The sequence below is a fragment of the Microcebus murinus genome, chromosome 16 (assembly GCF_040939455.1).
Source record: "Microcebus murinus isolate Inina chromosome 16, M.murinus_Inina_mat1.0, whole genome shotgun sequence".
NCBI classification, from domain to species: Eukaryota; Metazoa; Chordata; class Mammalia; order Primates; family Cheirogaleidae; genus Microcebus; species Microcebus murinus.
The window spans coordinates 4,327,207-4,340,845 of record NC_134119.1 but is presented as its reverse complement, the minus strand read 5'-3'; the positions used below and the strand labels follow the sequence as shown (position 1 = coordinate 4,340,845).

General features: G+C 41.5%; 1 protein-coding gene across 6 annotated transcripts in view; it reads left to right on the top strand.

Moving 5' to 3' along the window:
* Positions 1–11,218, top strand: part of STX16 (syntaxin 16) — a 56,393-nt gene extending 45,175 nt beyond the window's left edge. For all 6 annotated transcript variants that reach the window (XM_012770443.3, XM_012770445.3, XM_076010841.1 and 3 more), the window contains exons 2-8: positions 141–248; positions 794–934; positions 2,070–2,235; positions 3,280–3,371; positions 3,914–4,057; positions 5,638–5,718; positions 8,167–11,218. In XM_012770443.3, the coding sequence (XP_012625897.1) occupies positions 141–248; positions 794–934; positions 2,070–2,235; positions 3,280–3,371; positions 3,914–4,057; positions 5,638–5,718; positions 8,167–8,271 (837 nt within the window). In that variant the 3' untranslated portion in view covers positions 8,272–11,218. The remainder of the gene's footprint in view (positions 1–140; positions 249–793; positions 935–2,069; positions 2,236–3,279; positions 3,372–3,913; positions 4,058–5,637; positions 5,719–8,166) is intronic.
* Positions 11,219–13,639: the final 2,421 nt, after the last annotated feature.

Sequence of the window (13,639 nt, the reverse complement as noted above, 5' to 3'; positions counted from 1 at the left end):
GCAAGTGCATTTATTCCTACGTTTCTGTATCTTTTTAGGGAGCAACCTTTAAACGGGAGTAAGAATATGCTTACTCCCGTTTAGTGCTTATCTAAAGTGAACTCAAATAATTCTTTTCACATCTCTTTCGTTCTTTGTAGCTTGCTGATGACCGTATGGCACTGGTGTCGGGCATCAGCTTAGATCCAGAAGCAGCAATTGGTGTGACAAAACGGTCCCCTCCTAAATGGGTAGATGGAGTGGATGAAGTAAGTTGAATGTTAGTTTCACATTGTCTTATTTTTTTAAGTAATGATGACAACATACTAAGGTATCTGCCATATAGGCTTCCCTAAGGTAGTGGTGAGTTAACTGCCGTCAGGTGTTGATGGTCAGTTCAGATCAAATCCTTGTTCCACTTTTTCTCTCCTTCTCACTACTATACTTGACTAGTAAGAAAAAAATTTTAAAAAGAAAGTTATCTGCCATATAAACTGCTTTGGCTATGCTTAAATATGTGTCCCTAGAAATACTTTAGGTTTATTCATTTTATCACAAGAAAAAGTTGTGTGTATGTTAATAATTTAGGCTTTAATTTTAATATTAGTAGTAACTACCTGAATTATAGGAAGAAAAACCATACAAGGAACAATGGTATTTGATTTCCTGATAACTTGAATTAAAAATTGCTCACACGTTAGCAAACCAAGTTTACTGAAGACCAAACTCTATATTCTGAGTGTCGCTAATTATCTGGAAGGCAGACAGATACCTGCCAGGCATCATTGGAGTTCTGGTGACTTCATTTGTTTAGATACAGTATGATGTTGGCCGGATTAAACAGAAGATGAAAGAATTAGCCAGCCTTCACGACAAGCATTTAAACAGACCCACCCTGGATGACAGCAGTGAGGAGGAGCACGCCATTGAAATAACCACACAGGAGATCACACAGGTGAGGAGATGCAAGTGAGCCTGGGGACGCCAGCCACGCCTTCTCCTGGCAGTCCTAAAAGCTGTAAAGTATTCTCCTAAATCAGTTTCTTAGAGTTCACTTCCCAACCTAAAGTTTCCACAGGGTTTTCCAGAGGCCCTGAGGTCCTCCAAGTCTCAGCATAGGTGTATGGGATTTTTCAGAGGTATGGGATTTTTTTTTAAGATACTACTGTAGGTTGTTAAATAAAAACCAAATTTAGAGCATTACTAAGTTTAATCATTTGATTTTAAAATGTATAACGTCTGTCATATACTAGTGCTTAAAATTTTTTATGCTAAAATATAGTGCTCATAAATGAAAAGAAACTTAGTGTCCTAGAAAAATTTCTTTTAAAGTGTTAAATTTAACTAATTTTTAAATAACACAGCTGGTGTTTAAACTTTAGTGTTTACATTTTATTTGTTTAAGTCTCCTGAATCCTAATTATCAGAGAAGGGGTGTCATGTTAAAAGCCCTATAGTGTTAGAATGTTTGTCAACCTGGCCCTTAGCATTGTGGCATGATTCTCATTTACTCCCTCTGACTCTAGTGTTCTTATCTGTAAAATGGGAATAATAATAATATCACCCATCTTATAGGATGCTCACAGGGATTAAATGGGAAGGCAATAATGCAGTGGCATATAATAATATAGGTTGAGTATCCCTAATCTGAAAATCCAAAATCTGAAGCTTTTTGAGCACCAACATGATGATCAAAGGAAATGCTTGTTGGAGCATTTCAGATTTCAGATTTTCAGATTAGTGTTGCTCAACTAGTAGGTATTCTGCAAATATTCCCAAATCCCCAAATTGAAATCTGAAACACTTCCAGGCCCAAGCATTTCAGATAAGGCATACTCAACCTGCGTCGCCCGATGGTGCATGTGGTGCCAGGCACACAGCAGGCACTGCACACCAGGAGTTGAAATCTAGTTAAATTTTTCTGTGTATATAAATTAAGCCTGAGATTGCTTGTATCTGTTCACCTTTCTCTAAGCCAGCCCGTAGGAACAGAGCACTTCACTTGTCACTTGAGCCTTGTGAAGGGTGCAAGCCTTAGCCAAGGGGCTTCTCCCCCAGGCTTTCCTTGAGCCCTGGGCTTGTTTTCTTAGCTCTTCCACAGATGCCAGCGAGCCGTGCAGGCCCTGCCCAGTCGGGCCCGCAGGGCCTGCTCCGATCAGGAGGAGAGGCTGCTTCGGAACGTGGTGGCCTCCCTGGCCCAGGTGCTGCAGGAGCTGTCCACCAGCTTCCGGCACGCGCAGTCGGACTACCTCAAACGTGAGTGCTGCCCGGCTGGGTTAAGGGATTTGAGTGAGAAACAAACTTTGTTTTCTTTGCTTCTTCTTTGCTACTATTTTTCCACATAGCCTTGTACCTTCCTTGTTAGCTTTTCGGCACTTTCACACCTGTCAACCAGTGGCAGCGTCCTCCCATGTGCAGTGAAGGCGCAGCTCCAGGTGCAGGCCCGGGCTGGTGCAGGCTCCGGAATAGTTCACGTCTAAGCACAAAAAGGTTATTTCCTGTCTGGCTAGAAGAATTTGGAAATCAGTCTAGCACATTTTAAAAATATGTTGTTTTCTAAATGTTGGGGTTTGAGGGAGCTGCTCCCAAAGAAATATGTAAAAAAACGTTTTTTACCACTTAAAGCCACATGTTTGCATAACAATGAAAGTATTTGACTATACCTGAGAAACCTTCCTGGGAGTATTTTAAACACTTCCTTTGCTGGCACCCCTCATTTACTCAAGACACCATTTCCCAAATAGTGCAAAGCCAAATTTAAGCTGTGTCCTCACTCTTAGTGCCCGGTAAACTGGGTTTTCCTTATTGCCACTGTAATCAATAAAGTCCTCACATACCCCAAAGAAACCTTAGTTCTCCCTCCCTCTGGTAACAGACACATTTGTATTTTAATTTTATTACTTCTAAAATTTGATTAGAGCCATTTAGAATTCTTATTAGAGATGCTTCTAGAGAGAAATATTGATTTTTTTAAAAACTGTTTTGTAACAGCAGTTAGATTAAATATTTCTGCTTTACTTAGAGATTCTCAGATGGTTATGCCATTTTTGCCTTGGCATCATGTGAATTGTACACATTTACAGTGTGACTTTGTCTTGAATAATCCCAAATGCTTGCATATTAATATGTTTATAATCCTGTACTCTCCTCCCACCCCCACTGGAGATAGGCTTCTTTAAATCTGCTGAGAATATCCCCATCTTGACTGTTGAGTTTACTCTAGATTTCCCGTTTTTAATCGTAGAACAATAACTAGGATGGTTTACATATTTAAGTAAAGTGAATTCCTATCTGTGATAGGCATGAAGAATCGAGAGGAAAGATCCCAGCATTTTTTTGATACATCAGTACCACTAATGGATGATGGAGACGATAATACTCTTTACGATCGGGTACGTGCAGGGGCTGCAGAGTTGACTGCTGTACGTTTGTGCTCCATTCTGTTTCCTTTTCTTCCTAGACCTCTAACTTCTGTGCAATGCAAATGGATCAGTGCTGCTAGCTTGTATATCCATCAAGTAGTTTTTGCAGCAGAATAGCCATACTGCTTCTTCCTTTCCAAACACCACAAGGAAACCTTGTGATCTGCTTTCCAGAGCCTTCAGGAAAGCTGTCTGCACCCCACTTTCCTGGGAAGAACCCAGAGGGGCTTAGGGTCATCCCTGGAGGTTTTTGCTCCTCTGTCTTTGCAGAGCTGCGGGCACAGACTTCTCTCTGCATCCCCCACTTTGGCCACAGTGCCTTAGATCCTACTGATTTGGGGGATTTGGATCTTTCGTGTTAGGGAAAAATAAGTGCTAATTTATGGTTTATGTGCTTTAAAGAAATATTTTCAGAATTCATTTTCTTCAAATTATATCTAAACTGATATACCGTAGCTTTCCTGAGAGGAAACACAGGTCTAACCTGCAGGTTGTGCACCGTTGTTTGCTAGGGTTTCACAGACGACCAGTCAGTGCTTGTGGAGCAGAGCACACTGATGGTGGAGGAGAGGGAGCGAGAGGTCCGCCAGATCGTGCAGTCCATTTCTGACTTGAATGAAATATTTAGGGACTTAGGAGCGATGATTGTAGAACAGGTATGTGAGCTTCCTCATCAATGGGTTTTCCTACTGTAATATCTGGTCCTTTTCCAAATTCTTTGATCCTGTACACCTTTCAGGAAAAAAAATTAAGACTGTTCCTCCAATGTGTGTGTGTGACTGTGTGCACACTTTTGTGTGTATAAATAAAAATATATGCAGGCTGTGTCCCTAATCTGAAAATCTGAAATCCTCCGAAATCTGAAATTTTTTGAGTGCTGACATGATGCCACAAGTGGAAAATTCCACACCTAATCCCATGTGGCAGGTTGTAGTCAAAACTTTGTTTTATACACAAAATTATTTAAAATATTGGATAAAATTACCCTCAGGCTATGTATACAAAGTTTATATGAAACATAAATGACTTTCATGTTTAAACTTTAGTCCCATCCCCAAAATATCTAATTATGTATATGTAAATATTCCAAAAGCTAGAAAAATCTGAAACACTTCTGTTCTCAAGCATTTCAGACAAGGGATACTCAACCAGTATTTTTATGTATTTACCAATTATATACTGTACTACATATAGCATATATAGGCATTGTCTTTCCCTATAAAAATATTAATAAACCTTTTTTTTTTAGACAAAAAATAAGAAGTTCTAATATTCTCTGCCCAGGGCCCTGGGCATTCATTTGGGCACCCTACGTTGGAGGCCTGGTTGATTGTGACCAAGTTCAGCAGTGTTCTGGCAATATATAAGATTTCCCTTCTAATTTTGGCAGGTTATCTTGTAATGGCGATTGGAACCAGTAGCTTTCAAGTAGAATTAAATTGTTGTTCACCGTTAAAATCTGATTAGGGCATTTTATTATCTTGCCAGCAGGGATTTGGGTCCCAATCCCTTGAAACCAACTGCAGAATGGAGTGTTCAGGCCATGGAGATCCAGTTACATTAATTACTCCAGCCGTTCCCCATGAACTGCTATCTCTTCTAATCTAGCATGTTTCCAATAAAAGCCCTGTTCTTCCTTATAGCCTAGTGTTCCTTTCTTCCTATTTGAACTAAGAGATTAAACAATTAAAAATCCTCCCGAGGCCAAATTTTTAATTTTAGATGGTGGATTGGTGTTTAGTGTTCTCTGCTCTAACCCATGGAGACCTGTGTTCACGTTTACAGACATGATAGTCCATTTGCAGGTCTGATCATAACTGGGGTGAGCTTAGCTGCCATTCTCTGCTTACTTGAATCCAAGTAGGAAGCATCGAATGGGCACAGAGGCTAGCCCTTTGTCATTCAGAGCTATTTCCACTGAACCGTATATTTTTTGAAGCCCCAGTAAGTCTGAATATAGCATATCCTATAGGGGCTAAATCCAAAAAAGAAATCTCAATTCGTCAGTATTTCTTTCTCATGAGCTAGACTTTATTGCAACTAACCACTCTGCCATTGAGTGCCTGATATTGCTTGAGGAGGGACGCCAGGGGCTCAGTGCGCACCTTTATGACACAGTTGAGTAAAACTGATAATTCCGTGGATGATGATGTCTGCAATTTGCATATTTCATTTTTGAAGTTCAGTTTTCCCAGTTGCGGTTGTTGATTGTCTATAACTGTCATTTATTACCCAGGGTACAGTCCTTGATAGGATTGACTATAATGTTGAACAGTCCTGTATCAAAACCGAAGATGGCTTGAAACAGCTTCACAAGGTAATCATATATCTTTCCATAGTTGAGAATTTTAGGAACTATTGTCAAATATCAAGAATTCATAAGATAGTTCTCCTACATCATAACTGTCTTCGGCATCCTTGTTTATACTCTCAATATAGTAGTGTAAAAATGTATGTCATTTTATTTAAAGCTGGCTGGGTGGGCTGTTGCGATTTTACTGCAGTTAGTGATTCTAAGTGTACCTCACACTTAGATCTGAATTTCTGAGAACTCCCATTTGTAACAGTAAATTCTAAAGGGATTGGGGTTTTCTTCCTTTTAGAAAACATTTCATCGTTTCTGAGTCGTCTTGTTTTAGGAAATCAATTGAATGGGCATTTGCTAAAATATATGTTTAAAAATCTGTCTGCTTGTTGCTGCTGACTCAGGCGTCTCTTGTTGTGACACATTTCTGATGAATTGCTAGCAGAGAATCATTCTGGAGAAGATAAAAATCTAATTTTCTCTTTAATTACCACACCATATCTATGTATTACCTTGAGAGAAGAGAAATTGGTTGAAGTGAGAGTAGATGCTCTCTTATTCTTTGCCAACAAGGTGGCTATTTCAGGGATGTTTTCATGATATTTGTTAATTTCTTTTTAAAAAATAGTTGAGAAGCATCTTAGAAATCTTATAATCAGTTATGAGAAACATATGCAGGAACTGCTGAGTGGCTCTCATGTGTAACTAACTGGGTACATATTTTCTTTAAAATGAATATAATAATGCTTCACAAATAAAATAAATTATGTCTATTTCCTTGTATCTTTGGGACCCAGTGGGGTTTCTAACCATATAATGAGCATTTTTCCAATTCACTAATGTTCTACTCTGCTATTTTTCTGAAACCAGTCACTTCCTATAGGAGAGATAGCTTCATCTAATGGTAGTATCAGGTTCACAAAAAGTCAGACCTTGCACAAGTCTGACCAGAAACCCTTAACTGTCTTTTCAGTGGGCTTGTTGCCACGTGCCTGGTGGGAATGAGACTCCATCATGACAAGGAAGAGAAGTCTCACCCTGTGCCTGAACAGGGTTTTTAAGCATTTAGATTAACTTGTTTGCGAAGCTCTGTATATTAAAGTGAAAACTAACTTTAGTTTCTCACTCTATAATGCCCCGGTTTTGATATGCTGCTGAATTATGCATTGGTTTTGAAGTTTCCTAAATAAAAACTAGTGAAACATGTTTTGTAATATAACACAGATAAAGGGAAAAGCTTTCTCTGCAGGAGTGAACAAATCTAGTGGGAACTAAAAATTTTGTTTTAGATTCTACTTTATAAATCATTTTGAGAGGTTTCAAAGTATATTATTTAGTATTGGCCTCCCTAGTGTTCCGAGTTACTTATTAGAAAAGTAAGCATGCACCATCTTCTCTCTCAAGTCCCATTGCTGTTGGTAGCACAGCTGGCCGTCTCCTTGGCAGCAGGCTCCTCTTCTAAGGGCAACTGAGCCTTGGGAGTTGCTCACGCTGACCAGACTCTCAGGATGGCCTTACCTGTCCTGATGCTTCCTCCTGGTTGATGGGGGGCTCCTCCAGGTGGGCGGGTAGACTCAAACAGAACACAGGAAACAAACCCACCAGTCAGAACGTTGGGGGTCATGAAGCTAGAACAGGAGAGATTGGTTATTCTTGCCAGGTCTTGCCGTTCAGCTGTCTACAATAGCTGCATCCACAGCAGGGCAGGGTGTGCTGTCCCCAGCTCTCCTTTCTCAGTGTTCTGTGTCCGTCACCAGCAATGTGGGAGCACTTGGGCACAGGTGTTATGGAATTCCTGGTGCTCCCACCGAGCTTCCAGGGTGCAGGGTTTGGGTGTGAGGACTTGTCCCCAGGTTGAGCTTTGGAAGCTCCTCCGTTGTGTCATTATTAATGCTGGAGGGACTTGCCACAGTTGGATTCTTTCTACATACCACACGGATGGGGCACATGTACCTGCTTTTATTTGAAAGATGAGTTTTTTTCTTGTTTCCAAACGTAGGGGAGGTAGATAATGCCATCCGCTCCATACCTGCTGTAATGGACAGTTTCATTTCATAGTGAAAGAGACTGTGTGCGTTCAAGGAATGGTGCCCAGCAGTAGATGGCTGTCCTTGCAAGGGTGGGTCACGACAGCCTGTGGGAGTAGAAGAAGTAGGGAGACATAGTTCCCCCTTGATCCGGAAGCATAATCTTTGACTTCTCTGTCAGCCTTTGTTTTAATGGTAGATTTCCAACAAGTTCATTCCTAACTCCAGGGTAAACAGGCCGCTGCAGAATCCTGGAACTCTTCTACTCACGGTGATTGAATTCTCTTGAATTGATGGAGGGATTATAATTGCGTAGCTTGTAGCAGAGATGTCAGTTACTGTGCAGATAGGTCTGGAAGCCTCAAACTGGAAATAAGTGAGACTTGATTTGGTATTTTTGGGAAAATGACTGCCTTTTTTCCTTTCTTTGTAGGCAGAACAGTATCAAAAGAAGAATCGGAAGATGCTTGTGATTTTAATATTATTTGTCATCATCATTGTTCTCATTGTTATCCTCGTCGGTGTGAAGTCTCGCTAAGTGGCATTAGGTTCTTGTGTGTGCCGCACGTATGGGTGTCCCAGAGGTGAGAGGTTCAGCCTGCACCCCGCCAGCTGCCTGCTGACTGTAGCCACGAGGGACCCTCAGGCATCCGCGCGGAGGACCTTTCCATGGACCCGTCTTCACAGTCCTGCTCAAGCAAGGGGAATGGGCTTTAATTTTTCCTTCGTTGTTGAGAATGTAAGGACCTTTGGTACTGCTACAGAATAGAGATTGAGTTCTATGATCAGCTTTAATATATATTTTTTTTAGAAAGAGAAAATGAATTGAAAGTTTACAGGCACTGTAGAAGCTGTTTGGTATTATATGTCTATATGCTATTTTTTTAGCAGTCATGTCTGAGCAGCATGTTAAAATGATTTTTGGAAAAATTTTTTTAAAACCATCTGGTTTTTAAGAAATTTGGTACCAAAAATTTATGAGTAGAGGCAAAAATGCCTCTTCATCTTTCTCTGTGTATTTTCCAGTTGAAAACAAACTAAGAAGTCCTTTAAGAATTTATAATCCGTTCCCCATTAACTTAATTTAGCTTTTCCATCACTGTTAATGATCAGAGTAACAAAGTGTGAAAAATAAGAAACCATCATTGATGTTAATTAACACATTTAGATGGGCCAGTTAAAACAGCTTCATAAGTTTAAATTAATTGTAAGTGGAATATTCCTCATTTAAAATTTTTGCACTGCATTTTCTACTGTAAACCAAAAGGGTTTACTAAGCAAAACCACCTAAATTTAAAAGTTGGTGATTTGAATGAACCTCACATTAAAGGAAGCTTGACAATGTCATGAAAGTCACCAGATTCAGCCAGTGTGCCCCTGGGTGTCCCCAGCCATCCTACTCAGCCCATTACTTATATGCTAACTACATAATGACCTGTTCAAACCAGACTCCATTTAATGAACTGTGAATTTACACAGAGGCCGTTTTAAATGGGTCACCCCATTTAGGATTAGTGGATCTCAAATTATTAACCAAACATCACTCCATTTCAAAGTAAAATATTCTGCCATTGACTTGATTTATTGGCTCTTCCATTGCTACTTAGCAATGCCCAGAAAGTAGCCATATTCCCGAGGGTAGTGGAAATCTTGACTAGGAAATACCATGTTTGTGTGAGTGCGGATCAGCTCGCCAAAGTAGGACTTTTGTCATTTTACCTGCCTATTATCAAAATGGTGCTTGAATATATTCCTGGAACTGTAAAGTAATGTGGAAAGTGATAACTTTAAAAACTGAAGTTGTTTGTGTTTTATTGGCCTTGTTTTGACACCAGTATAGTTTGAATGGTCTTTGTGTAATTTTTGATAGATTTTCCATTGTTTTTGTTTCTCTTAAAAAGTTTAAGAAGAGCATGACCTCATTAAATGTGTTACGTTTTATAGTTGGACCAGTCACATAAAATGTTTCTCTAGAATTGACTTTGAAGTTGTTTCTGGAAATTTAAACTCAAGTCCAGAGATTCAAGTTGTCCAAACAGATCATGGGCTTAACACTCAAACCCCTGCCCCAGCCTTCCCTTCCCAAGTTGATGCCTCCAGGCAGCCACTGGTTTTCTTCTTACCGATGTGGCTGTAGAATGACAATGACCTAAAGGTGTCAATCCAGGAAATAGCGTGGTATTCCCTGACAAACATCTATTAGGAAAGAAGGTCAGAGAATAAGAATCCGGTGACTCCTCAGTCACTTCTGAAACGTGGGGCTTCGATCCTGAGGTCACTGTGGGCATTCTTTAGTCTCAGCAGGCTTTCACCATGGGTAGCTAGGCCTGCTGCTTGGGAATGGGGCTGTACACCTTGGGGGAATTGCCTCAGAAACAGTCTGTAGGGGTATTACTGGATTCTTATTAAAGCTTTTCAAAGTGCTGAGTCTTACCCTTGAAGGAAAGTGACCCTTTAAGAAAGGATCGCCATTTATTTATATTTATTTTCATTGAATAGGGTGATTAGAGTTGGTTTTTGTCTCCCCCACCCCATTTGGTTAGAATGATGGATCTGATTAGAAACTATCTTAAGGATCTCATGTTGGGATGGGTGAACTGTTTCATTCTGACTGAAACCAGTGAGGTCCCAGCTTACGCTGTCTGCTGCCATGACTGGTATTCCAGGGTGGAAACAAACAGACACAGCCTAGAGCTGGCCCCAGAGCCTTTGTACTTACTTGTTGGGGTCCTCAAACCACTGTATTTTTCTTTTGAGCCTGTACTTGGGGAAAGATCAGTAGCATTTGAGGAGGTAAGAAAAATAATCATGTCCTGGTACCTCAGGGTTTCTTTTCCTCTGAACAAGGTGGACCCCTTCCCCTGCTGACAGCCATTGTCCATGGGCGTATTGTGCTCTTCTGGTCCCTGTTGGGCTGTGGAGGTCACGATTGCCCAGTCCAGTTTCTCCCTGGCCCAGGACAGGTGCACGCTGGGGAAGAGGCCCATCTGGGAAGGGTCCTTCTGGACATATGCCCCCTTTAAAGTGTCCTGGGGTGGCTCTGCCTGAGCGGAGCTGGGTGGCGAAACAGAAACGTGTACCCTCTGTTCTCCAAAGCTCCTGATCTTTCCTGAGATTGTAACTGAAAATTGCTGTCCTTGTTTGTTCATTTTGGGGGTTGGTGGTGCTGGCTGGGCCATGCCGTGTGGAGCAGTGTGTGTCTCTAATTTAACAGATTTACCGCTTTCTCTGCTAATTGAGAGAGCATTATTTATTTGTTTTGACACAAGTGCTTTCAGTGTTTTATCCTAGCTAATGGCTTCTTAAAGGTAATAAAACCCCTTCCAACCTAATTGGTCAGATTAAGACTTTTTTTCTTGTATGATTAAATAAAGCAATTAGTGAAGCGCTTCTATCTAAAATGACTTTTTTTTGTCCATTTTTAAAACTAATTTACTGTTACTGGAAACTTTTTGTACAATAAAGCAATCATACAGATTAAAGAACATCCTGCAATCCTAGTATTAATTTTAACTTCGGATGCATTGTGTTAGGGGAGGGCCCAGCCAATTTTGTGGTCTTTTGGGCCAATGAGTGCTTGTTTTGTGACTGAGGGTGCCTCTGTCTGAATGTTGATCTGTCTAGTGGACACTTTCACAGGGACCTGTCTATTTGCTATCCAATATTCAAAAAGGGAAACTGCCTAAAAGGCAAATAATTATTTTTTTCATGAAAACATACCAAGAAACATTTGAAAATCTTGACATAAAGCTGCTGGGTGCTTTGTAGAGAAGCGTTAATAATTCTTATACACAGGCTCCAGGAGATTTGACTTTCTGAATGACATTCAGGGTTTCCTGTCCTATTACACCAAAAACTTCAGGGGTAGTGTTTGCCAGTTGAACTCAAAGCCAACACTGCATTTCCCTTCAAATGTGTGTGTGTGTGGGGGGGGGTCCTCCTCAAAGGCTGGGCCAGCCCTTTGTCACGAAGCTTGGCTTTCACGTATGTACACCTGGTGGCAGATACGGTCATCGAGGCTTGATGGGGGTATATATTGTATTTGGCTAAACCACAGAGGTGATGCATACAGAAATAGGAGTTGTTCTGGGTAGTCCCATTGCACGCCAGGCTTGTAGTCCTGAGTTGCTATCGTCACTCGTGGCAGTTCTCAGAGCCTGTTGACAAACCACGCAAAAGCAGCAGCCTCCTCCTCTTGTGCTCTTGCCTTGTTTTTGGATTCAAAATTGCATCTCCCCAACTTGCACATCAGCTATTGGCTCTATCCAAGAATCAAATCTACCCTCAAAGGATAGATGTTTGCATAGGGCTCATGAACACTCTGAGCAGTGGTAATATACTGAAGGAGTCCCTCGTCCTGAGGGGGACTGCCTGCACAAGGGTGCAACACACGTGCCAACTGTACAGTATGTGCAGCTCTTGATTGGTGACCTCTTGGGTTATGTTCTCAACTGAGTCCTTGGTGGCCCAGTCATGAAATGGCGCCATGAGAGTGTGCGGATCCAGTGGGAGACGGCGCTGCTGAGTGAAGAGCCTCGAAGACTCAGACCCTGGCCTGGAGGGGTGACTTGCCTGGAGACCTGGAAGTGATGGACCTTTTCGTGTCCCTTTGAATGCTTACCTTGGCTGTAGGAAAACAGGCTGGATATACTAATTTGCTCTGCTAATTTTAGTGAACATCCTTTAAGTCTGATCATAACCAAAAATTTGAGCAATCTAGAATTCTTCCTGGCCTGTCTGCCATAGCTGTGTACCACAGCGAGACATCTCACCTAGCCCAGCACAGCTTGTATCTGAATTTAATAGGGCAGCATGTAGAATAACATGTTATTCTACATGCTGCCTTAATTTTGGTCATTAGGATCCCTTACTTTAGTCAAACGTGGGAACCATATGGAGAGAACTTTTCACAGAAGGGGATGTTCATTGGTTGGGTGTGGGGAGGACAGGGCAACACCAAGGATTCCTGCTTCTCAGTGGTTCTAATTCACTGAGTAGTTATAGTAACTTTCCATCTCTTCTGAGATTTAGGTGGGCAGACTTGGCTAACAGATCTGATTGTTAGCTGTATTTCAGAATTTAGAACGGTGCCTGCATATAAATGTGTGCCTAAAATTGTACATCTCTGGCCACATTAGCCCTTAAAAACTAATGTCCTTTCCACATTTTTTGACCACGCAGATGCCACCTCTAACCTTGTTGCCTGATATTTTTGTTTAATTCCATTTTGAAACAGAGGGGAAACAACCTCCTCTAAAAGGGCAGGTATTAGAAGGAACTAATGGGGGCCCAGGTGGCATGCGGAGATTTTCAGCTCGTATGAAAGTGTTTCCGATTTAGGACTCAAGGGTTAGATGGTGGGCGTCAGCTGTGGGCATCTTGTCCCCAACTCCATACCACCCTGGGTCAGACGTCTGGGTTTTCTTACTACACAAAGGCACATTCCATAGAGTCAAATGGCAGAGACTTGTGCACAATTATCTGGTCAATTGAGGCAAAAGAAAATAATCATTTGTCCAATTGTCCAAATTAGCTCTCCGGACCGTCCTGAATGCGCCTGACAATTGTGCGGTCCTCCACCTCGGCGCCGCAATCTGGCTAAAGCAGACCATTCCGGGGAGGCTCCCCTTCAACGCCACGCACGTTTACATCGGGCTCGCTTAAAACAGACCACTGGGCTTAGCGTTTTCTGTCTGTCAACTATAACGTTGTAATTGCTTTTAGCTAATCATCCAAATTCTGCCATTAGTGATCGCCACCGCGCTCGTCTTGTAGATGTTGGGACCGAGGCAGATGACTCTGGTTTGCATCATTTGGCCTCTTTTCCTCAGAGGAAGCGCGGAGGGGATCAAATGTTGTTGCTTCAGCTCGGTGTTCTGACCCAGGACACCGGAATAGACCTCCAT